We start from the raw sequence: 26,796 nt of genomic DNA, 5'->3' as shown, positions 1-26,796 counted from the left end.
TCTGGTTGGCCACAAGCAAGGCAAACACCCTTCCTTCTGTGCTATCACTCGGCCTATCTTGCTTCTCTTAAATCCATCTTCAAATTCTAACAGAATTTATTAAAGGGTAATTTAAGATTTTTTCTATTCGCTTGAAATTCCTTTAAAGCTATGGCAATAATGAAATTCCTTTAATGATACCTAGATACATCAGCCAAGGGCATATATAAACAATCCAGACATTTACAGACAAATTTATACCATGGAATAGTCCTCAGGTCTTAAAAAGAAATTAAATTCTAATATATGCCACAACACAGACCAATGCTAAGGATACGCTATTAGTAAAATAAGTTCAAACACAAAAGAAAAAAACCTTGTGGATCCATTAATAATTAAGTACCTAAAGTAGATACTAGTAGTACAGAGACAGAAAGTAAAGTAGAAGTTACCAGAACCTGTGAGGAAGGGAGGTAGAAAAATTATCACATAATAGATATAGGGTTTCTGTTTGGAAGGGTAAAAGGTGCTAGGAATGAGATATGGTGATGATTAGCTACATCATTAATTTACTAAATAATGCTCTAACTGGTAAATAAGTCAACCAAATTCCAAAAGTCTGTAATATCTCCCAAGCCACTCAGAATAAAACCCAAGGTTTTATTCAACTAATTCTCCCATGATTCTCAGACTTCAGACTGCAGAGTGCTAAAACTCTGATATCTAGCCATGTCACAGAACTAATTGGCAGATCAGGGTCAAGAGCCACTTTTCCTCGGTGCCAGGAAAATGCAGTTTTAACACCGGCTCCATTAGTGCCTCTCCTAAGAAGTGTTCTTCCACATGCCTTGTGTCCTTGTGCTTGCATGGGGCTTTTCTCTGAGCTTCCCTAGGATGCCCATTAAAAAAATCTAATCAAAGTGTGTGCCTCCTACTCTCCTGAGAATTAAACATGTTATTTAATTATGGAACAAATTGGAGACTCAGAAAATTAGAACCTAATCAATGACACATTATTTATACTATAGTTTCATGATGTTATTTCTTCCATAACAATTATTTTCATCAATACATTTATACCATCATTATGCTTATCATCACCACTGCCATAACCATCGTCATCATTACTTACCTGATAATTGACTATTCAGCAGGAATATGATTAGTAATTTCTATCCTTTGCTTTTATTCAACAGTCATCAATGACATTGGCTTAACTTTGACCACAAGAGCCTCCCCCACAGCTGCTGAGCCACTCAGATACCTGCCACTCGTTTAACAACAACATAGATAAGCTCTGGTTTTGCTGCCTTTTCACACATCTTGAACAAGAGAAAGAATGAGATAGTAGGGACCAGTCAGAGTAATGCTTCAAATAATGTTGTTCTCTAGTACAGAACCACCAGGACTGAACCTTAGGAGATTTAGAGCATGGACTATTCAAGGAATCAGACAGTTGACATGGACTGAACTGCAAGTTCAAATCAACACAGGATCCAAGCTGCAACACTAGGTAGTTGATTAATTACCAGTGGAGCTTCTCAGTCCCAGTTGTCTAAGATGATCAAATTTATTCAGCATCATATTGGTAAAATATCTCGTCATTCATTTTGCCAACCAGAAAGTTTCTTAACCCACTTTCCTCCTGCATTTTTCTGTTGTCAAGGAAAATCCATCAAGCATCCAGGTCATGAAACCTTCCTGAGGTTTCACTTCCAAGAAAGAGAAATGCTTCGTGCTTGTCTAGAATTCCCAGGAATTTAGGTACAAACCAAGCAGCAAAGGCATCCAAAACTTCCATATACAAGCTACACTTAGGACAAACAACAATAACAAATTATAGAATAACACAAAAGCGGAAGTCGACTGGGTTTAGGAGTCAAGGCAGGATGGCCATGCCCATCAGTGTCTGAAGCAATACTGAAGTGGGGCTTGCAACAATGTGGAGGGGGACTCACCATTAGCACAGCTCTCTGGAAGAGTCTGGAGTCAGTAGCTCTTGCAGTGACAAGATGGATGCTGGCCACGTCGGCTCCACCACGATCTGCCGCCAAGGACACACGATGGGGGTCCCCACCAAATACACTGATGTGGGACTGTACCCAAGTCAGAGCAGCCAGCTGGTCCAGCAGGCCCCAATTGCCACTCACTTCACTTGACCCTTTAGAATGAGAAAAAAAATATCCACTTTAGAATATTAAATTTAGTGTTATCAAAGCACTGTGTACCTCAAGGGGTTCAGAACCCCTGCCTGCTGCACAGGTCATGGCTGGTGCTTCCCAATGTAGTATGGAACACTAGGCAGAATATGGGCTCTGGATGGATCCATCTAGACATGGAGAATAGATCACCAATGACCAGAGCACTCTACCTACTGCAGATTCTCCCACTTCTCTAGTGGAACCTCTCACCAGTACTGCCAGTTTATTCAAAAGAGAAAGAAAGATTCACCAAGTAAAATGCTTCTTTGAGTTTCCTTTTCTTTTTGTGATGCTGGGAGTAAAATGCTCATACAAAACACATGCCTTACTCCGGATCTGGAGAACCAGACAATCCCAGACTTATTATGCTGGAGCCAAAGGTGTGGAGATCCACCAGTAATGGGGTGAAGAAGTGGGTTAGGAAGTTCATTTCTTGCTACCCAGGTGCCACTGGTGGTCTGGACCATCTTGCATCTACCCTGGGCAGACATCCTAGCAAACATCCAGTTTAATATAGGAAAGCTAACTGACCCAGAAAGATGCAGTGGCAAATCCAGTCTCTTGTCTAGTCAAGATTGGAGCCAGAACTCAGCTTTTTATGCCCCCTAAGCCAGCACGAGAGAGGCTACAAACTTGCCCAGGATCTTACCCACACACACCCATTTAGGCCTACATCATTCACTTCTTTCACTGTCCAGGTAATTTCAGCTCTAATTCTCAATGTCTGTTATGATCCCACCTAATAGACTTCACAGTGACCACTTCATGACACCTCTCAGTGTCCATTATAGGCTCAGACCTGAGCTGTACAGGACTTCAAGAACATATAATTGAAGAGGTTAACTCTCCAATGATCAGCAGAAATAGGTGTGAGTAGATTACTGATGAGTCGCTGATATTTCCCTCCATCTACACTAGCAGTCCTGACCTTACCCTCTTGTTAGAACAATCTCAACATTACTGCTATATGAATAGGTCTGGGGGGTATAAGGCTGAGTGAAGTGAGTCAGAAGGAGAGACACAGACACATCATGATCTCTATCGTGTGCAAGATATAAAGAAACATAGTAGGGGAAATAACAAATGCCCAAACAGATTGGAAACTGAAAATTGGTCTTTAGTAAGAAGGCTTTCAACGAAGGGGCAGATTACTCCATGAGGAGGGAACACAGGACAATGGTAGAAAGAAGAGAGCATACTGGTGGATGATTTGGTACTGGAACTTTCTATGTATAAAAGCCTATTTTTATTTGGATTTTGGGCCACATCTGGCAGTGCTCAAGGGTTACTCCTGGTTCTGCACCCAGAAATTGCTCCTGGTAGGCATGGCGACCATATGGAATGCCGGGATTCAAACCACTGTCCTTTCTGAATCGATTGTATATAAGGTAAAAGTTCTACTGCTGTGCTACCTCTCCAGCCCTAAAAGCCTATTATTAATGGTATTAACAGTATCTATTGTAAATCGCACAATTCCTAAAGTAAAATTAAGATATAAAAAACAATCGGAAGGTGGCGCTAGAGCTAAGGTGTCTGCCTTACAAGCGCTAGCCAAGGAACGGACCGCGGTTCGATCCCCCGGCGTCCCATATGGTCCCCCCAAGCCAGGGGCGATTTCTGAGCACATAGCCAGGAGTAACCCCTGAGCGTCAAACGGGTGTGGCCCAAAAACCAAAAAAAAAAAAAAAAAAAAACAATCTCAGCAAACATTCTGTTTTTTCCTGGTAACCCAGCTAGTTTTCACTTGCAAATTTGATTTCTTCATTTCCAAAGAACTTAGCATAATTCTGGACTCACAGCTGGCTTCCCCTAAATCTTGTAGATCACCACCAGTTGAAGAGTGTGACCAGGTGGCTAAGCACACAAATAAGTTGTAGCCAAACCTGCAGATTCAAGTTCCACCAGCCAGTAGCCATGTGGGGATACTAGACCTTCCTATAGTGTGCCTTTATTTTTCCCATTTGTAAATAGACTCAAAGAACCTATCTATTAGGTCGTTTTGATGACAAAATTGATAAAAATTAATAAAGGGAACAGAATTGTTCCTATAATATTATATTCTAGAAGTTGTTTGGTTTATCTGAAATAAAATTAAATGAGTTTATCTTGGTGGCAGAAAATGGCACTTATGATGGGGTGGCCTAGCGGGCTGTCAGGGCAGAATTTTACTTTTATTGCTTATTCCCTAGTCAGAAAGAATAGAAGACACTTCCTTGCAGAAGCTCTGCAGGCCATGTCCACCCATTCTGGCCTGCATCCCACCACCCCACCTTCCTCTCACAGTATTTCTTTTCTAGGTAGGGAAAGATCCCAAGTTTCATGGCTCCATGTTTGCTGGCAGGATCCACACACTTCAGGATCTAACCCACTACCAAGTCCCTCCTTCTTCTCCAATCATTCACTGTTTTGGGAATCAAGACTCCTTCAGGGATTCCTGCTGGGTTTAATATGCCTCTTCTCACAGACCCCACATATTTGCCTAGTCAGCTATAGGACTGGCACAAACTTATATTTGCATCTTTCTTTTTTTAAAAAAAATTGATTTTGGGGCTAGAGTGGTGGCACTAGAGGTAAGGAGTCTGCCTTGCAAGTGTTAGACTAGGAAGGACCACAGTTTGATCCGCCAGCATCCCATATGGTCCACCCAAGCCAGGAGCAATTTCTGAGTGCATAGCCAGGATTGTAACCCCTGAGCATCAATGGATCAACGGGTGTCCCCCCCCCAAAAAAAATAAGTAAAGTGTTGGGACAACTGCTCAGTCACATGCAAAAAAGTGACCTCAAACTTCAATCTAACACTATGCACAAAGGTCAAATCCAAATGGATTAAAGACCTTGATATCAGACCTGAAACCATAAGGAATATCAAAGAACATGTAGGTAAAACACTTCATGGCATTGAGAATAAAGCCATCCTCAAGGAGGAAACAGCACTGTCCAAACAAGTGGAAGGGGAGATAAACAAATGGGACTATAATTAGCTGAGAAGCTTCTACACCTCAAAGAAAACAATGACTAGAGTAGAGAGGCCACCACAGAATGGGAGAAACTATTCACTCAATACCCATCAGATTAGGGAGTAATATCTAAGATATACTAAGACATCTAATATCTAAGATATATAAGGTACTGACAGAACTTAACAAGGAAAAACATCTGACCCCATTAAAAAATGGGGAGAAGAAATGAAGACACTTCCTCAAAGAAGAAATACAAAGGGTCAAAAGACCATGAAAAAATGCTCCACATCACTAATCATCGGGGAGATGCAAATCAAAACAACAATAAAGTACCATTTCACACCACAGAGACTGGCACGCATGTCAAAGAACGAGAACAATCAGTGCTGGTGGGAAAGAATGTGGAGAGAAAGGAACTCTTATTCACTGCTAGTGGGAATGTCTTCTAGTCCAGCCTTTATGGAAAACAATATGAGGATTCCTCAAAAAACTGGAAATTGGGCCCAGAGAGATAGCACAGTGGTGTTTGCCCTGCAAGCAGTCGATCCAGGACCAAAGGTGGTTGGTTCGAATCCCTGTGTCCCATAGGGTCCCCCGTGTCTGTCAGGAGCTATTTCTGAGCAGACAGCCAGGAGTAACCCCTGAGCAATGCTGGGTGTGGCCCAAAAAAACCCAAAAAAAAAACAAAAAAAAAAAAACAAACTGGAAATTGAGCTTCCATATGATCCAGCTATACCACTCCTAGGGATACACCCTAGGAATAAAAACACAATACAAAAATGCCTTCTGCAACCTATATTCAATGCAGCACTATTTACAATAGCCAGAATCTGAAAACAACCAAGTTGCCCTTTGACAGATGAATGTCTAAAGAATCTGTGGTACATATATACAATGAAATATTATGAAGCCATCGGGAGAGATGAAGACATAAAATTATCCTATACATGGATGAACATGGAAACTATTATGTTGAGTAAAATAAGTCAGAGGGAGAGAGATAGACATACAATAGATTCACTCATCTATGGAATTTAATAAAAATAAAAGACATTATTGTAATAATACCCAGAGACAATAGAGATGAGGGCTGTGAGATCTGTACCATGACATGAAGCTTACCACAGAGTGGTAACTAGTTAGAGAAATAACTACACTAACAACTATCATGAAATGATAGTGGGTGAATGAAGTAGAATGCCTGTCTCGAACCCAGGCATGTTTGTAATCATGTGCTTAAATAAATATATTATTAAAAAAAATAAAGGGTAGCTCATAAACCATGAAATGGGATTGCAAGATGGGATGTTATAGGTAGGACTGTGAATTAAGTATCTTGCTTTCATCAGTAAATGGAATAGCAGCATGGTAGGATTAGGACACAGCACTGTTTAAGATGTAACTTAACTGTTGGAAGCAGAGGACCTCTTAGGACTTAGTATACAAGCAGACAAAAAAATGCTGTGGCAGGATGAAACATGTGGAACAATAAGCAAGTCTTCCTTTGCCTCCCAACTTTGTTACCTCTTTATCTCTCCATTAATTGGTATCTCCACAATACAGGGTGACTCATATAAGGCCAGTGAAAGGTCTGGATGGTAGAAATGCTAGGAGGAAAGAATAGCTATTCAAGCCAAGAGCAAGTATGTGGAAGATGCATGAAAAATACTGAACCTGGTCATACCTAGAAGTAGAAAGAACCAAAAGGGCATCTGTGGACAAAGGGAGGAGCAAGCTATAATCAAGCCTTGTATTGTTTGTTAACTAGGTTGTAGTAGTGTGTATGCACCAGAATTATGAGTCATGTATTTCTCTAACTTCTCTGAGCCTGTATTTTTCTCAGATGGTTGTGCCATATTGTTTTTCTTTGTTTTTTTTTTCTTTGGTGGTGGGGGACACACCCAGCAGTGCTCAGGGGTTATTCCTGATTCTGGGCTCAGAAATTGCTCCTGGTAGGCTCAGGGGACCATATGGGATGCCAGGAATTGAACCTGGATTCATCCCAGGTCTTCTGTGTGCAAAGCAAATGCCCTACTGCTTTTTGGTTGTTTGTTTATTTGGTATTCTTTTGTTTGTTTGTTTTTTGTTTTGGGGCCACACCCAGCAGTGCTCAGGGGTTGCTCCTGGCTCCATGCTCAGAAATTGCTCCTGGCAGGCTCATGGGACCATATAGGATGCCAGGATTTGAACTACCGTCCTTCTGCATGCAGGACAAATGCCTTACCTCCATGGTATCTTTCCTTACCGCTGTGCTATCACTCCATCCACAGGTTCTAACATGTTGATTTTCCTTAGCTTCCATGAGGTGCAAAGAGGGACTCAGGTTCATGTGAGGTAAAGACAGGCCCTACAACTAACTTGCCTTCTCTCTGGCTAAGAATTTTGCTTTTAGTGAATTGACCAGGAAGCCTTGTGAGACAGGAATGAAAGAGGGGTTCAGTGTCCTAAAAATATCCTTGTTCTCCCCCATACTGTCCTTGCTAGCCACAGTGACGAGCCTGTCTTCCCAGAAGCAGATGGATTCTCCATAAACACAGAACCTGTGAGGTCATATTAATCCCATCTCCTTGGGGACAGATAACATATGGAAATTCTCTCTTCTCGGTCAGGAAATGATCTTAGCCAAAACCTCAGCCATGTCTGTGAAAAGCTTTGTCTGAGCTGCCTGGGAGAGGATGCACACTGCATTCTGCTCTTGTCCTGAGCTTCCGTGAAGAGAGGGCTGCTAACTTGACACATAGCAATCAGTTTTATGTAGAAAATCCAGACAGAGAATCTAGGTTTCAGTCATTGAAGAAAAAAAAATCTAAAAAATGTACAGCACCCACATTCCTCATGAAGTTGTCTACTCCAGTGCGATTTGTTTATATTGTTGTCCATTTCCCAATGGTTGTTTAGGCTATAATCTTCCTGGAACTCAAGTTCTCTTGATGCCTATCATGGCCTTACTTTCCTGGATCTCTGTTCTAAACCATTCTAACACATTCTAGTCAATGCATCATCCCTGTCACTCTCCTTTTACTGGCCCAACCATGCTCAGAAACTCGGACATGCCAGGTCTTAGTAAGTCCTTGTGGAGTAGAGATGAAGTTCAGGGCCTCGCGGACATGTAAGCCCCTTCCCAGTCTCTGAAACTCTTCCACGTGCGGCGCATCACTTGAACCTCACAGTTGGTATGACAGGCTAAAAATTATTTCTATTTTATAGAGGTGAAAACTGAGTCATGGTAAAGAAAAAACCGTTGTCCCTGGTCCAAGGAGAGGCATAAGATTCTGGAGGCAGTGAGCCTGCCCTTGGCCACAGCAGTGGATAATGAGGGAGAAGATTTGTATTGGATAATGTTTGGTAGGATCCAAACTCAAGTCTTTCCTGATATTGGGGGCTGGGATGAGTATAACCTATGTGATCAGAGAGTGGCCAGGCTAGTGGTCACGAGAGAAGCTGAAATTAAAGAGAATGTGGGAGATGTTATTGCTGTTACCCTGGCCCCATATCAAATGTCTTCCTTGGGGTTCAAAGGCTAAAATTTGGGTTCTTCAGGGATAGCCCCTCACTGTAAGAGCAGCTTGACTTCTCTTTCTCAAACTTGTAACCATGAGCAAGCCCTCCTTGAGCCCTGGAACAAAATTACTATACACCATAAAATGCACACACACAGACATGCACATAATAAACTCAAGGACACACAAACACACACATACAAACATACACTTTAGTATTGCAAGGTTAATGCTATCCAGTCCTCAGAGCAGTTTGACACTAACAGAAAGTTCGATCCAGGGCAACTGTTCGTCAGGTCTGGGGCAGCAGTCTCCTCGATGCAGAAACTCATCCCGTAAGGGCTTGATTAAGTCAGAGAGATGACGAGGGCCAAGGTTGAATGGGCACCAGCGGCCAAGGTTGGGGAAGAAGGGGCAGAATTCATTCTAATAAAATGGCTCCACCTCTGGCCTGCCACTCACCAGAACTCAGGAAGCCGAAGATGCCTACTCGATAGCCGGCTGTGACCACAATGAGGTTCCCAACAGCGGCCAGAAAGGAGCCGTCCAGGGCTTTGCCCTCCATGGTGTTGTGGAAAAATATCAGCACGGATGCATTGGGAGCCTGTGTGGGGAGGAGAAAAATGGCGCTAGGAAGGTGTCCACGTTCACTCACTAGTAATGTAGGGGGTGATCTTTAGCAATTGTACCAGCTGGCAAGCCCTCTATGACCTCCCCATTGTGGATTCGCCACTTCAAGCCCCTGTTAAGGATTGCTTTGTGCACCCCTAGTAACACCTCCACATTGGAGGCCTCCCCTAACTCTTTCGGGATTTGAGATAGTTCTTGTAAAGAGATAGCTCAGTCAGATAGGCAGCTGAGCCATCCCGCCTGCTAGACTGCTATCCTTCCAGAAATAGGAAATATGCAGAGACTCTGAGGACAGAGCAGGGGTACAAATGACTACTACAGGATAGCCACCGAGCTCAGAAGCAGCAGCAACAGCTGCAATAATCACAAGGAAATGTAGTTCCATTGGTAAAGCCACCGTGTCTGCAGGACTTTGGTAAAAAAACAAAACAAAACAAAACAATCCCAGCTCAGATATGGAAAGAGAGTAGATAATCCACTGATAAAAATGTACCAGTGTCCTGTCTTATCTAGAATCTTAAAATAACTTTCTGAAACAGATCTTATTTCTCTCTTTACTGGCAGCAAGGTAATGAGGACACAGGAACTCTGAGTTACGTCAGTGAGTTTTGTACGTCAGTGAGGTATTAGTTAGCAGCACTTAGTGATATAAGTCAAAATATCATCCAGTATCACAGGTAAGAGATGGCTAGCACTGGACAGAAACAGCTCTGTCATCTTCAGTTTAAACTCTATACCTCTGATAATGTACCCAATGAAAGTCTTCCTGGAAGTTTGTGATAGCCTACCCAGGAAGATACCTCAAATACCCAGCTTCAATCATTACCTCTATCCTGCAGGTAGCTCTCATTGCTAACAAGGTAAGAGCCCAGAAAACAGTGGTGTGGCCTTTTGTACCTTGAATTGGCTACGGAAGACATTTTCTAAAGTTCCCCAGGTGTTCTTTGTCTCCTGTGCTCAGACCTTCCTCTCAAACAGGAAGTTTAAGTGTCTCACAACAAAATTATCCTTTACTCAGATAGCCACAGGAATGGGAACACAACCCAGAGGTACTAAGCCAAAGACCACACAGAAAAACTAGAAATGCAGCTGCTGCCAGAGCTCTCCAGGGCTTTTCTAAGGAGACTGAACCATTACTTCCTCTGTAGATTCATTGGAACCAAGATACCCTTCCTCTGCTGTGTTCCTCTGCACATTGTCCATCCCCTCTGCCAGGCCTCAAACCTTGCCCCCTGCAGAGGCACCTGCAGGCTATCACCAATACTTCCTGTGTCTATTATTTTTTTAAGGGCCTCCAGGCAGTTCTGGGAATCCAGAGGCCACTCCCAGCACCACTTGACACAAATCTGAGGATGACCAGGGAAACTAGAACTATAAGTGAAAGTTCTAGAGGAATGTATGTGGTGCCAGGATCTAGTCTGGGCCCCAAGCTTGCACTTCTGTCCTTTGTATGCCCACTACAGTCCGCCTGTAGCTATATGCCACGTCCTTGACTACACTTCTGCAGCTGTGTTCTTGTTATTTACTTACTTGTCCCCCTGAAAGGTAAATGTTCCCAAATTAGGTAATGGCACAGCCGTGACTTTGTGCAGTTTATGGCCAGGACCCTCTTACAAATCAACCTTGATGAATGGTGGGGAGAGGATAGGAGATGGGAGAGATCAGAAGTGGCAGTGCAGAACCAGGAGATTTTTTTGGTAATCATCAGTTATACAGACCCTTTGGGAGCCAAAAAAGAAAAGAAAAGAAAAAGAAAAAGAAAAACAAGGAGAGGGCTGGGGACTAGAGCCAAAGTAGTCATGGAATAGAGGAGTTTGGACATTGGCAGCTGCGAAGATATTTGATGTGGAGTGAGGTATTCCTCCTCATAGCATTCCACCCCCATAGCAAGGACTCCAGAACTTACCACATTCTGAGGAACAAACACGTTGAGATATAAGCAATCTTCACTGATCCCAGGAGATGCAGACAATCCTGTGCCTGGCTGCCAGCAACTGGCCCTACAGAAGTGAACATGTGACTTCTGGAGAAAATCGCCCCATCTTCCAGGGAACCATAGCACTGTCTTTCTAGCCCACTGAACCACCAATAGCTCACTCACTACCCCCTTTTCCCAGAGTCCCAATTCTGCTGTCTCCAGTTTTGCTACCATGGGACAACTTCAGAAACTGGGCATAGAAAGTGGACAGGAGGCACCATCACTCTTCCTGCCATAGATCAGATCCAGAAAGCTCGATGTCCTTGCTAGCTCTTTGTGTACAGATCTGTTAGATTCACTCTGGACATCAAGTACAACATCTTAACATTCCCATTTGAACACTGATGGCCTCAGAGCTAATAGGGCACATGGGGCCTGTCCTAGAGGCAAGTTCCCTCTTCACTGGAGTCCCTCTAGCACCTTCTCTCATCAGCACCGTTCCTCTAGGTACTGGCCACCTAAAGTCTATGTGCCACAACCACTTCAGCTATCCAAAAGGCACTTTGGCATGGCTAGAGGCTCTCATAAGTACCAGATTGTTCCTTGGGCTGAATGTGGAGACTTTCCAGGCTTCCTGCAATTCCTACGTTACTGTCCTACATTAAGTTTTTAGTGTCTTTGCTTGGGTTATTCCAATGCCACCTAACTTCTGTCTCTCAGTCCAGCAGCAGTAGGGGGCATGTGGACAGGGAGAGGCAGAACAGGTATGTGGTAAAGGTGCCAATTAGAAGAACAAACTCGGATGAATGGGCATCCAGGATATACTTCATAGCTTTCTTAGACAAATCACACAACTCTCATAGGTTAACTCTTTAAATCACTGTATATGTGCCTGGGAGTTTTGGGTAAATGGGAAAGTATTGATAAAGAAAGAAGAGACAGTAGAACCTTCCTCCCTTTCTGGAAAATCTTTTTAATAGGTGCCCTGATTAAGGGAGAAAAAAGCACTTAAATGTTTTTTACAAGTCCCAGTAGTTTTATTTGTTACATTTTCTCAGTCCCTTGGAAGTTAGATATGGCCATGAGGCCAAGTCCCAATCACAAGAATACTATACTGATGGTAGTGACTTTGCATGAGTAAACCCTATGTTTTTTTCTGTACCCTTCATTCCTGGATAACCAGAGAAAGCAGAGCCCCCAGCAGCCTGACTCCCTTAATCACTTTCAGTAACAGAGAATGAGTGAATGTTGCTGGAATGGATGGGAAGCCTTGTCTGAGCCCTCACCCAACCCTGTTGAATTAGTGAAAAGAGGGACTCTTTGAGGATTCACCATAATGTGATCCTCTACATACTTACCGTGGCATGGTGGCATCCCAGGACCCTGTCCAGTCTGAGGGCTCTGGTGCCCGGAAGCGACTGTCCTCCAGGGGTGAAGCAGCATAGGGAATACCCAAAAATTGGTCCACTTGCTTCCATGATGATCCCACCTGGATGACCTGGGATGTTCCCAGCAGTTGGCCATGAGTGGCAAGGGTCACAGAAGGTGCTGAGTCCCCAAGGCCAAAGAGAGGAACATCTGAGGGGGAAAGGTAGGAAAGAAAAGGGAAGAAAGAGCAAAGTTGCTCCATTCATATATATTCTGAAATATATTTTAAGAAAGTTATTCTTGCATGTTTTATAATTTTGGTATGTGAGTGGTACCAGGGGTCAAACCCACCTCTCATATGCAATATAGAGTCACTTTTTTTTTGAAATTTAAAGATGCTAGTGGTTTAGGTAAGGGGAAACTATTCACAGAATACCCATCAGAAAAGGTGGCAATATCTAGCAGTTATAAGGTAGAGCTTAACAAGAAAAAAACAACTAACTTCAACCAAAAATTGGGGGAAAAATGAACAGCAATTTCATCAAAGAACAAATACAGAATAAATGTTCTACATCATTAACCATCAGGGTGCAAATCAAAACAATAATGAGAAATCATCTTATACCACACAGACTGGCACACATCACAAAGAACAAGAACACTCAGTGCTGGTATGGATGTGGGAAGAAAAGGACTTTCACTGCTGGTGGGAATGTTGACTGGAATGTTTGGAAAATAATTGAACAGTCTTAAAAAACTAAAAATTGACCTTCCATAAGACCTAGCAACACAGCTCCTGGGAATATACCCTCGTAGTCCAAAAACACAATGCAGAAAAGGCATCTGCTCTCCTATGTTCTTTGCAGCACTATTCAGAGTAGCCAGAGTCTGGAAACAACTCAAACTGCCCAAGAACAGATGAGTGGGTAAAGAAACTGTGAAACATCTACACAGTGGAGCACTATGATTTGTTAGGAAAAATGAAGTGATGAAATTTGCTTTTACGTGAGAAGGTATGGAGAGCATTATGTTGAGTGAAATGAGAGGGAAAGGTATAGATACTGAATTAACACACTCAGTTATAGATATTAAAATAGTATTTTGGGGGCTGGAGTGATAGCACAGTGAGTAGTGTGTTTGCCTTGCATATGGCTGACCCAGGTTTGATCCCCAGCACCCTATATGATCCCTCGAGCCTGCCAGGTATAATTTCTGAGCACATAACTAGGAGTAACTCCTGAGCGCCACCAGGTGTGGCCCCAAAACAAAAAAACAAAAAACAAAAAATAGTATTATAATAATACCAAGAGATGATAAATGAGGGCCAGGAGGGCCGGTCTATATTATGAAGCTTACCACAAGCATTGGGAGAGTGCAGGTGGGACAGAGAAGGGACCACTATGACAATATAATTGGAAATGACCCCTCTGTGCTAAAAGAAGGAAAATGATGTGCCTGCTACCCTTTCAGTAACAATATTGCAAACCATAATGTGTAAAAGGAAAAAAGGAATAGAGAGAAAGAGAAGAAAAATTTCTTCCATAGAGGCAGGCAAGAGGGAAGGCAGTGGAAAAACTGGGGACATTGGTGGTGGAAAATATACACTGGTGAAGGGATGGACATTGGGTATTTATGACAAAAACTCAATTATAAACAACTTTGTAGCTATCTCACAGTGATTCAAAAAAGTCATTTAATTAAAAATAAATTAAAATATTAAGATGCTAGTGATTTATTGGAACCTTCAAAGTTTAAGTCAAGCTATTAATTTTTCACTGCTGATGACTGCTGATCTTTTCTAAATTTTTAATTTGCCCAGAGCATTAGACTAATTCCTTTTCTAACCCAATAACTCACTAGTTTATAAAAGGAAACCCAGCTCCATGATCACAGCAGCAGATGGCATAGAAATTAGAGTAGTGGTCTTAACTATCACCAGTTCATGGGCTAGTCTTGTCTGCTAAAAGAGTGTTAAAATATTGAAAACCACTTGTCTGTTGGTTGTAGCTACCAGCTTATGGCCCTGGTCTGCAGGACAGATGCTAGTTCGAAAGAATAAAAATGCGAAGTAACAGTGAGTTAGACTGTTTAGATTTTGAAGAGGGGCACATATATTTTAATAGTTCATATCTTAGTGAGGTCTGCAGTATTGCTCCATTACTGAATATATCAATAACCTCTGAATTAAATATAGGCAATACTCCTACCAAGATGAATGAATTTACTACCATCATTTCATGCCAGCATTTGCCACCCAATTAAATGACCACAGATATATAAAAATCATTTTCTGTCATGATTTTTAGAACTGTCAGATTTCAAAAACACAGCTACTGAACTCTGGGTCTACATTTTTCATTTCATTTTCATTTCCTGGTAAAGAAATGGTACTAAAGGCCCAGATGGGAAGATGCTAAGAAAGCAGGAGGGGTAGGATTTATAGCTGCACTATTCTGACCCCAATGCTGACCAAGTCCCAGGAGTTCAAAATCAGGTGAGAAACTAATGGTAGGGAACCCATACCTGCAATACTTTCCTCCCTTAGTGTACGCTCCAGTTCCTAACTGAGTCTCTACAGTCAAGGTTGATGAGGACATCTAGGCTTTCCAACACACTCCACATAATATTAACCATGATGCATACATGCATTGCCTCTCTGGAACCTCTCTCATCTCTTGTTATGTTTTCATTCATTCATTCACTCATTGAGTCAATAAGCTTTTGTTGGGCCCAGGCTCAGTGACAAATACCAATTTTCAGGCACTAGACAGGCCTGTGTCTGATTTTCACAGGGCTAAGAATGTTGGACAAAGGCAAACAATAAATGTCAGTAAAGAGGCATTTTGTCTCCTTCCCTCTCATCTCTTATTTCTAATTACATATATGGGATCTACTCAGCTCTGCTGATTGCCACTTCCTCTGCAGTTCCTGTCTCAAATATATATTTGACTAATTTCTCCTGAGTTTAGTATAGTGCATTCATTAGCTAAAATTTAGTTTTTCCCCAGGGACATGTGACAATGTTTAGAGACATTTGTATTTGTCACAGTGAGGGCAAGAGATGGAACTTTCTAGGGTTCCAGTAATGTGCCCATGCATTTTAAATAGAACAGTCACTCCACAGCAAAGGATTTTCAGGGGTCTTGATGTAGTGACAGCCTGGTGTGCTGTGCATTCATGGTTTCCAGGTGACTGAGGGAGGGGCAGGGGGGTGAGAAAGGACAGGAAGATGAACTTTTGGTTGAGGATAAGTTCCTTCAGGGAAATTTCATATTCTTTCCCTTAATTTCCCCACGTTCAAATCTGTGATAATAGTAATTCCTACAGCAGAAAATTGTTCAGTGTGAATAAAATGATGCCTGTAATGTTCTAAGCCCTTTGTCTGGCAGATAAGCAAGAACTGAGTATATAAATGAATAGTACAGAAAAGAAAAGGGAGAGAAAGAACAGAAGAGAAAGCAAGCAAGTAAGAAAGAGGAAAGAAAGAAAAAGAAAGTAAGGGAGGAATAAAGAAAGAGACAGAAAGAAAGCAAGAAAGAAAGAGAAAAAAGAAAGAAGAAAGAAAGAGAAAGAAAGAAGAAAGAAAAAGAAAGCTCAAAATACAAACTCAGAATGGAAAGAAATACTTGGCTGCTTCTTAATCTAGCTTCAATCACAAATCACAATTGAAATCACTCTTTAGCTCCTCTCTAGATTTCCTGTCTCAATAGAAAATGGAAAAACTCAAGCAAGCCCTTGGGACTATGAGGGCCCCAGTAGCAGAGCCTTATGAGGTGGGTCTGACAGCATCCTCCCCTGTTGAGGGGTGAAGGGCAGTGGGGAGGCCAAAAGCAGCAAATGCAAAAGCTAAATAACTGCAAAGCAATGCAACCCTGCTTTCTCATGGACAGTGGTATTCAACCCCCTCTCCAGAGGTTGCCCATTGGATCACAGACAGAATGTGATCCAACAGAGATAAAATGTAAGATGTCCAACTCTACATTTGGAAATCTCTTGCTGAAATGGTGGCTATCTTCCAAAATATTCACATATTTAAGATATGTGACTCTCTCGGTTGAGAAAATATTCTGTAGCTGCAGTGTGCATTAGGAGAAAACAGCATCGATGTAGATATGTACTGGGCAGGCTGCACTTGCAGGAGGTGAGTTTTTATGCTAATATTTGACTCACACCAAACAGAAATAGTCCAAGAATTCAAAGTTACAGCATAACTAACTTCTTTTTCCAGTTAGTTATGATAACAGTGACATATGTTATTAGAACCTGTCAAACTTGATAACAAATATTCAGACAGAAACTCAACTTTGATATTGAGGTCCCAAGATTTCAGCAAATGGGAACCAAAGCACCCCCAGTCTGGGGAATACTCCCCATAACTGAAGTTTGAAGTGGAAAAAGGGGCAGATGAAATATTAGAATAAAGAACATGATCGTTGTCTCAAAATAAGCCTGAAGGGAACTTTTTTCTCTAGGACAGCATGAGGTCAAACACTGCTACTTCCTGGTTTTGAAACTAACGTTTTATTGGCTCATGTGTATAGTCTGCAGCTACTCTCTTGCTGCCATGCAGAGTAAAATGGTATAGAAAGATAGGTGACTAGGGGGCTGAAATATATATATTACTTGACTCAGGACCTGTCTAGAAGTTTGCAGAACTCTGCTTTAAAAAGAAAAGGCATGAGAGGACAACATTTTTAATTCATAATTTTCATATGATAAGTATGTTTAGCAGGGAGATTCATCCCAAGATGTTGCTCCCATGTTTCCTGTGTCATTGGACTGGCATATGACACTTAGCAATATGTTGACATCTATCATTCTTGTATTCATACTAGAAACTAAGGGCACTTAATAGCAATTTGCCAAATGTTTTTAACTCAATCATGTTGGGAAGTCCTGTTATATCTCCAAAGACCATGTGATGTGACAGTTGAACCATGTGATTTTGTGAGTAATGGCTGTCAAGACAGGAGACACGGCTCCTGCCAGCTAAAACAGAATCAAGATCCATTATTGTCAACTCACAGAATTAGCAGAAGGAAGGACTAAATGAAAAGGATCAGATAGAAAAAAAAAACAACTTTCATAGATACAAAACAGATGCAAAGATAAACACAAGACGATTTCACTCATATGTGACATCTAAACAAACTAACATGAAAGTGAATTTTAGATTTTTAGACCAGTTAGAGTTTATCAGAAGGAAATGGGGGAGGGGAGGGTGAACTGGATCAAAGAAATTAATTGTAGGGTGGAGGGTGAAATTGGAGATTTAATGTAGCACATGCTCATATTGATTTTAATTATGTAAATATACAACATATAATGGAATTTACTACAATAAGTAATTTCCAAAGCTAAAGAAAATTTAAAATTTTATGAGTGACTGAGTATATTAAATATTTACTAAGAAATAGCACAGCAGTGGGGTGTTTGCCTAGCATGTGGCCAACCTGGGAGGAACCTGATTCGATTCCCGGCATCCCATAGGGTTCCCCATCCAGCCAGGGGCAATTTATGAGTGCAGAGCCAAGAGTGACATCTGAGCACCACTGGGTGTGGCCCCAAAACCAATCAATCAATCAATCAATCAAGTAAAAAGAATATTTACTAAGAATCTCAAAAACCAAAATACTTTTTATAATTTAAAGAAGGAAGTGAACAATAGGCAGCAGAGAATTTCACCTAGGGTAACTTTGGCTAACTTTTTTATGGCATCTTAAAATCCATTTCCCACAAATCAGCCTCTCTTGAGATAGGCCCTTTGCCACATCCAGGTTCCCAGCAGAGGTTATAAAGACATAGGTCTGGGCTTACATGACTTGTGGTAGATAGAGGTGGCTTCTTCACGAAGCAAAAGTTGACAATTCTGGGACTGAAGGCTCAATGTACAGCTCTGGGTATCAGGGTAGAACATACACCTCACAACCCCAGGTTGCATCTGTAGAGTGGTGATGATGCAGGCCTGGTTGCGGGAACACTCTATGGAAGAGAGAAAGAAGAATGAAGCTTGGTTCTTAAAGATGTAATCTCAGTGGTATGACCATTCACCCATTTATTCCAGAATTCCTGGTAGCACACATCCATCCAGCCAATCATCATCCATGAATCTATATACAATCCATTCATTACCCATGTGCCCATATTTATATCTATTTTTGCATCCACTCAAATATATACATTTATTCATAATCTTAAATATATATTATATATAAAATCTATCTTATGGTACAGCCATCCATCCATGGGTTCCTGATAAGAAGAAATTAATTCTAGCTAGAACAATTTGGGAAGACTTTCCTACAAAGTCTCCTAATAATTGTTGTAGGTTATCTGAGGTTTCCAAGTAATCAGCCAGAAGAGCAGCCTTCCATCTATTCACACACCGTTCAATGCATCATATAATCGCTCACTTACACACCTAAGGCTCTGTGCCAGGACTTGGAGTAAAATGATAACAGGGATTCCAACTTTCCCATTATTTTATTTTCCACAAAATTAGTCTGATTTTAGCTTGCTTCTTAATGTACACAAAATGTGCTCTCCCCCTATTTAAAGCACCTCCATGTTTTCCTGCTGGCCTTGGGATTAATTCACATGAGACAACTCTATGCTCTAGCCCAGGGGTCTTCAAACTACGGCCCGCGGGCCACATGCGGCCCGCAGAGGAGTCTAATCCGGCCCACCAGCAGTGAACGCTGTTTTGTTGCCAAGATACCTGCCAGCATATACACTCAGTGTATATCCAAATATCAGGAACCATGCACTCAAAATGGTAACCATCTTTGGTAGCACTTATGCCTGTGAACAGACTTTTTCAAGAATGAAACATCTGAAATCTCCAACCAGATCAAGATTAACTGATGCCCACTTGCATCACTTGTTACGGCTGGCAGTGACAAATATGAAACCGGACATTGACCATCTCATTAGCCTGAAGCAGGCCCACAGTTCCCATTGAAATTCTGGTGCGTGATCTGCTTATTTATAAATGGTTTTCATTTTATTTATATAAGATATGTGCAGTGTGAGTAGGAATTAGTAGCTCATATAGTCCAGCCCTCCAGCTCTCTAAGGGACCATAATCTGGCCCCCACTTTAAAAAGTTTGAAGACCCCTGCTCTAGCCCTTGCTGTCTTCTTCAACCTCATACTTCTCTGCCATTTTTCATGTGACACTAGTCATTATTCATGATGGATTTTATCTTCTCCCATGGAAACAAGTTCCTTCATTAGAGAATGTAAGTGACTAATAACATTCAGGGTATTCGTGCTTTGAAAAAGTTTCAAAATACTGCTGCTTATTTGAAACTAGCAAGTTTTGTACTGTTCAACAGCATTATTGTTAACTCTAATTTTTGTGCTATTTCTTCATCCAGAGTTGTGCAGTAGATGTCGCCCATGTGTAAAAGACAGCTATACATTGTAGGCCTATGTGGAAGATGTGTATATGGTTATGGTTATGTGATTCAGTAATAAAGCAGGTTCATGGAATCTCAGAACTTTAAGAACAAAAACAATAGTGCTTCTGATTCCTGGCTCTTTCAGAAGCTAATATTTTTTGTAGAACATACCCATCAAATTGTTTCCTCACTTTTTTTCATACATTAATAGCCAGAAACTCTCTAAATGTCCATTTGTGAATATTTCATCTATTAAAAATTCCTTCATAGTTCCATGAAACATAATTTGGAATTTAAGTTTTGTTACTTTTAGCTTCAACTTATGAGCCTGACCAAAAATAGATCCTTCCTGCTAGTATGTTCTACTGTAATCAGAGGACAGCCATTCTAACTTGGGTGCTTTACTTTGCCTCAATTTAACTTGCTAGGTCCTTTGTTTGATTTTTCTTTTTCACTTTCTGATTGGTTTCATTTTTATAACTGATCTTGTAGAAGACAATAGGAGAAAGTTTACCTGAGGTCTTTTCTCCCACATTTCCCCCTTCAGGTCTTCCAGGGTGAGTTAGGAACTCCTTGCTATGCATTTCTAAGGTTGTTAAGCAGCATTGATGTGAGAGAAATCTCATCCCAATGAAACCTGTCTGGCTTTTGGATATTCCTCTTACCCAACAAACAGAAGTCTCGGGCAGCAGAGAAGTCACTGATGGCTGCACTGCTGATGTGGGCAACATCAAAATTGCTGATGGATGGGTCAATAATAGTTGAGGAGCGGGGTATAGATTTCCATGAGTCCTGAGAGACTAGGAGAGAAGGAAGGGAACAATCATACAGTTATCAACTGGTGCATGACAAAGTCAACTGTTTACCACCTGATGCCTTCACTTGGCAAAGCCAGTGCACCTTACATGAACTACATTCTTAACCATATTGCAATCCAGTAAAAGATTTTTATATGTCAGAAACTATGCTCAAATTTGAGGATATAAGCCTAGGTTAAACAAACAAACAAATAAACAAAAAAACAGCCTCCCAAAATGGCTGACTTTCTTAAGCCCTTATAGTATAATGGAAGAGAAGTAAAAATAAGATGTATAAGTATGCAGTGGTTATCAGAAAATAATTATAATGTTTCTAATAACAATGATAATACAGGCTTTTAGTGTCTACTATGATATTGCAACTGAGTTTTTATAGACATAGTACCTTGATGTTCTTCAATCCCACTGAAAGAGAAAGGGCCAGTAGTCTATAATAAACATCTGGCTGTGTGCTTAATTGTTTTCAGATAAAGATTCTCATTTCCAAACCCACTAGTTTAGAATCCATAGATCTTTTCCAGAAATTCCCTTTGGTCTCAGAGAACTCTTCTCTTCCCCAGACAGTCTAGAGAAGTAATTCCTTGCTAGTACCCAAAGATTCCATCCCCTTTGACTCAAGAAGAGACCAATTTCAAGGGCCTTTCCAGCCCCTGTGAGCTCACTGTGGCACTATTTGAACGCTTGATTTGGATAAAAGCTTTCTTCTAAATCGTGTCGTTATTTCCCCTCTCTTCCTTGAAGAAGTTACTCCTCGGAGCACTGCACTCACTCAAGCCTTTACATGCAAATCTCCATCACAGAGTCTGTTTCCTGGAAAACCCCAGTAAGACATCCTCTTTCAAAGAGGAAGTCAAGGAGACACAAAGAGGTGAAATAGTTTGCTCAGGGGGGCGGGTCATAGTTTTTAGTCAGGAGAGGAAAAGGATCTCCCAAGCAGAACTCAGGCAACCCCAGGGATCATTCTCAATGATGCTTTACCCAAAGATGTGCCACATAGGCGAACTTTCAGATCTGGGAATGAGCTGCTTAGACCCATTCGTGCCAAGGACCACGTGGTGGTCAGATCCAGTGATGCTTGGTTGGTCATGTGTGCCATGAGTTTAACATGAGCTCTAGCTCTTTGAACTACTTCCATGACCTCAAGTGTGCTATCCTTAAAGGGTAGAACGAATAAAAGCATCTAGAGAAATATCTTTTCATTGCTGCCATCTATACATAGACTGTGTTCCCACATGGATGGATCCTGATGCTACTGAAAAAGTGGCATTTGGTTATAGAGAAAAGATGCCAGTCGATGAAAGAAATGCACAGAATCCAGAGTCTTTAAATATAAGAGTCTGATACCAACAATAGCTAAAGTGTGAAAAAGTTTCACTGGGACCTTGAGAATGACTGGAGTTGGATAGACTGGTATGCCTGGAACCCAGAGTCTGTCTTATGCCAATAAACTTCTGGGGTGAGGCCTTTTTGTAATCAGGTCAAGGATTTTTTTTTCCATTTTCTCCATTTATCTGGAGCTATGCAAACATTGGCGATTGCCACTATCACACCTTTACTATTTTTTTCTCTTATCTTTTAAGGAAAAAAATACAACTTACTGAACTTAAAAACAAATTACTGTAATAGAATTCCTGTCTCGAATACAGGCAGGGGGTGGGAGTGGGGGAGGGGGTAATGTTGCACTGGTGAAGGGGGGTGTTCTGGTTATGGCTGTAACCCAAATATGATCATGTTACTTAAATAAAAAAAAAAAAAGAAGATATCAGATGGATGTGAGGAGATGTGCCAAAGCATATATGTCCCTGAGATATCCAGGCCATGCTGAGGGTCCAAGCTTTCATCTCAGATAAAATCCTTCTAATAAATATTTGTTGTTGTTTCTATTTGTTTTGTTTTGAGGAGACATCTTTCTATGCTTAGGGTTTATTCCTGGGTCTATGTTTAGGGATCAATCTTGATGGGCTTGGGGAGTCATATTGGGTATCAAAGTTTGAACCCAGACAAACAGTGTGTAAGGCAAGCGCTCTAACTCTGAACTATCTTTCTGTCACTTGTAATAAATGACTTTAAGTTTTAAACATTTCTGATAAATCATAGGTAACCTAAGGTATAGCACTTTGTGTTTTCTAAAGCCTTCAGTTTCTCTGTTTATAAAAGGCACCAGGGTGAATTCCCCAGAGCACTCCCAGTGACAGCTGGTGCAGGGATTTTCATGCCCTCTTCATTAAAAAAAAATAGCCAAAAACTTAGATAAGTTATGTGACTCCAAACACACAGAGCTGGAGAGGGATCACAGCAGAGATATGGCAGAGTTCTGAATTCAAAATCAATGCCCTACTGGCTTTTTTTTTTTAACTCTGTCCTGTACACCCTTCTCAGAAAGCTAGTCTCAGGTATGAAAGGACTTTGTCTTTTATAACACACATCTTGGCTATATGGAGAAGGCTATAATATTTTTTTATCCCAAACTTGTCTTTGATACTCAGGCACTGGATAAGGAAGGACACTCTAAAATTAGATTAGTAAATAAAGCAGTAAAAGGATATAGCACCCATTATATTTAAAAAATAAACAAGAAAAAGTAAATATATTTAGGAATTTGCCAAATAATGGAATCCATCAGGTTCACATATAGGAATCCTGGAGCCATCCTAAGAACTAGGAGCTGCGTTTCTCTAAACTTGGGACTTAACCTCCTTGCCCAGAAGACTAATATTTCCTTAAGGATCCTCTGCATTTTGCTATTTTCATAGTCAGCACAAACATCATGTTTGCTGTATGACCGAATGGAGTTGTATATTTTTAGAGGGTTAGTACACTGCAATTTAAGAGAACAGCTATAATAGGATTTGAAGACCAAACATGTCAATTAAGATCTTAAATTAAGATCTTAAAATGGAAGCCTGTTTAGGTTGAAGTATGGGAGAAAGCGCTATAATTCAAGGGTAAATATCATATCAAAAGTGAGAGTTTTCTCTTCTGTCACCATCATAAAGCTGGGAGTCAAATCTGTCATACGCTGCACCTGTCCCCTTTCTCCAGTTTATAGGAATCCTATAGGATTCCTGGAATGAGCCATTGCTGACCTGCCAGTATCCAAGTTCTAGTATTGAAGAGACTCTGGAAAATTGTGGACAACAAGCTTTTTGTGAATGCAAAAATATTGTGACTCATGAAGTCGGGGCATCTCAGTAGCATTATAAAAAATGTAATTTTTTGCTGTTTGAGGACTACAGCTAGTGGTCCTCATGAATCATTCATTCCATGTGCATTGCTTAAGATCAAACCAGGATTGACAAGTGCTTTACATCCATACTATATTACTAGCCCAGGAAAAGTTGCCACTTTAGAAGAACTTGCATGATCTATTCATGATAATCTATGTTAAAGGCATGATTGCCATCTACATTTTACAGATCCAATTACATACCCCCAGGGAGTATCTGTGAATTAGATGTTCTGGGCTTAGGCTGGGTTCCATGAAGTCAAAATCTATGAACTCACAATGCCTGAAGATACTTAGACCAATAAATGAGGACGTACAATATTTGAGCAGTCATATGTAAATCGGCTCTACACAGCACCATCAATGAATGTTGGTTAGTTTTTAATTTTTTTCAATATATATCATTATGATAGCAACATTACTTAATAAAAAGTATTCTCCCTGAATTGGGTTACCATGCTTATCCTTTATTAATTTCTAAAATGTAAATGAATATTGCTTGGAGGGGAGTTGTCTTTTGTCATTTATTCATTTTGTTATTAATTCTGGTTCTGTCCTCACACTGTCTTAACTACAGCTACTGAGGAGTCTCCCATGTCAATATTATTATTATTATTATTATTATTATTATTATTATTATTATTATTATTATTTTGGTTTTTGGGCCACACACAGTGATGATTCTCAGGGCTTACTCCTGGCTATATGTTCAGAAATCGCTCCTGGCTTGGGGGACCATATGGGACACGGGGATCAAACTGAGGTCCAATCTGGATCAGCCGTGTGAAAGGCAAATGCCCTACCACTGCGTTATCACTCTGGCCCCGTTAATATTATTTTTAAGTTAATTTTATTAATATTATATTTGAAAATATTTCTTGGCTAATCTATTTTGCCGGGGCATATTTCATCATTTGGGGCTACTTAGTCTAGATCTTTTTGACAAAATCAAGAAAGCTCCTTTGCACTGATAATTAGAACATCCCCAAAGTTAAAACTAATTGGAGTGAGAAAAAATATATCATATCATGTTTCATGTTTGCTATCATTAAGAATTTCAAGATAAGTCAACTGTATTTTAGCTTTCTTTTTTGTTTTGGGGGAGTTAGACCATATCCAGAGGTGCTCAGGGTTTACTCCTGAGTCTGCACTCAAGGATCACTCCTGGATATGCTCAGGAAACTATCTGGGCTGATAGAATCGAACCTTTTTTGACTGTGTGTAAGGCAAGTGCCTTACCCAGTGTCCTATCTCTCCAGCTTTCTTTTCTGCTGTATTTAAAAGGTGATTACTGCTGACCAAATGAAAAGCTGTTTCTCTAGTGGTCTGTTTTCCTCCAGTCCACGGACTCACTACCCTTGCAAATCACAGGCAGGGCTTTTCTCTGTGGCTCCCTGCGAAATGGAATCCAAATTACATCTCAGAAGTAGCAATGGCTTCTCTTGGAGGATCTCTCATGTCATTACCTTTACAAGTCTTCAGTATTATTAACTTAGCTGTGTATTCACATATTTCTTCATCTATTTATTAAATAAATAGATTTTTTTCCTGGGAAATACACCTGACATCAAAACAGTAGAAGCCTGGAAAAAGTATAATCAACCTAAAAGTTTATTATCCCGTATTTTCCATCAATAGTTTTCAGAGTTTAGTACACAGCAGTAGCTCAAAGAAATTGGTACAAATTTCCAAGCCCAGGTTCTGACATCCTTCTCTCTATTCCTCACAAACTTTCCAAGAGACCTGTGACACCCGTTCAAGTTGAGAATAATATGCCATGCGCAATCTCTGCAATATTTCTTTGGTCTTTTTTTGATTTGGCCACAACTGCTAGAGAAGTGTGAAGAGTCTGTTCTGGATTCAAGCCTTGTTAATCTTAGAATTGCTTTTAGGGCAAATTTCTTCTGGACTCTGAGAAACTCAAATCCAGATAAATCGCAACGTGGTGCTGAGTTTTTTTTTTGGTTGTTTGTTGCTGGATTTTGTCTTTAATTACTAATGAGTACAATGCCTCTGACTTGCTGCAATGTGACCACGATGTATGAGCTCATCACCCCCATTTGCTCCAGGCTTCTCTTAGTCAGACTTCAGAAAACTGATCTCTCCTCCCCTCTTTCCTCCTCCTCTTCACTCCAAGTCAGATTAGGGAAACCAGGAAGGAGAAGCAATAGGCCTCTAGAATGAAATCCGGCCTAGTGAGAACAGATCTGTCTTCTGGGTACCCAAGATTTCACTGCTCCTTAGCGCTCCCTAGCGTTCTCTCTGGTGAGCTACAGCCCCCAGACCCCAGGGGAAATGCAAGAGGGATGAGTTTGCCTCCTTAGTTGCCCACATAAATAAGTAAACAAATAAACAAACAAACAAATAAATAAATTTCATCCAGCAGCTATAATGACTGGTTCTAAGTGCACGCCATAACTGAGAATTTAGAGACACAGCTTCATGTCAAAGAGCATCCATTCCAACACTCCATGGATATTAATATCTCAAGTATTTTAACCCCCAATGAAAACTGTAATATTTGCATTAAAATAGGGGAATGTCGTACAGCCCCTTCCCCCAGAGGCCAGATATCCCAGCAGCAAGTGCTACTTCCAGTAGGAAAGCATAAAATACTTGAAGATTCATCACAAGATAGTCTGATTGCTTTAAAACACTTCTCTATGTTCCCTTCTCGGCATATGAGAAAAGGAAGGCTCAGAGATTGCTGTGACTTATCCAGGCAACACACCTAAAAGTCAGCAGAGAAGCGTTTGAGCCAAGACTGCTTGATGACCTGGTCAAATGTGATCTG

At 40.9% G+C, this 26,796-nt stretch overlaps 1 protein-coding gene across 1 annotated transcript in view; it reads right to left on the bottom strand.

The window, feature by feature from the left end:
* Window positions 1–26,796, bottom strand: part of TG (thyroglobulin) — a 286,547-nt gene that overhangs the window by 113,032 nt on the left and 146,719 nt on the right. Inside the window, exons 37-42 of the mRNA XM_049765629.1 lie at window positions 20,624–20,758; window positions 18,374–18,538; window positions 12,547–12,766; window positions 11,177–11,270; window positions 9,103–9,244; window positions 1,938–2,140 (exon numbers count right to left, since the gene is read on the bottom strand). Of these exons, the coding sequence (XP_049621586.1) occupies window positions 1,938–2,140; window positions 9,103–9,244; window positions 11,177–11,270; window positions 12,547–12,766; window positions 18,374–18,538; window positions 20,624–20,758 (959 nt within the window). The remainder of the gene's footprint in view (window positions 1–1,937; window positions 2,141–9,102; window positions 9,245–11,176; window positions 11,271–12,546; window positions 12,767–18,373; window positions 18,539–20,623; window positions 20,759–26,796) is intronic.

Source organism: Suncus etruscus, chromosome 19 (genome assembly GCF_024139225.1).
Source record: "Suncus etruscus isolate mSunEtr1 chromosome 19, mSunEtr1.pri.cur, whole genome shotgun sequence".
Taxonomy (NCBI): domain Eukaryota; kingdom Metazoa; phylum Chordata; class Mammalia; order Eulipotyphla; family Soricidae; genus Suncus; species Suncus etruscus.
Note: the sequence above shows the minus strand (reverse complement) of the source record. Positions and strands in the feature narration are given on the sequence as shown.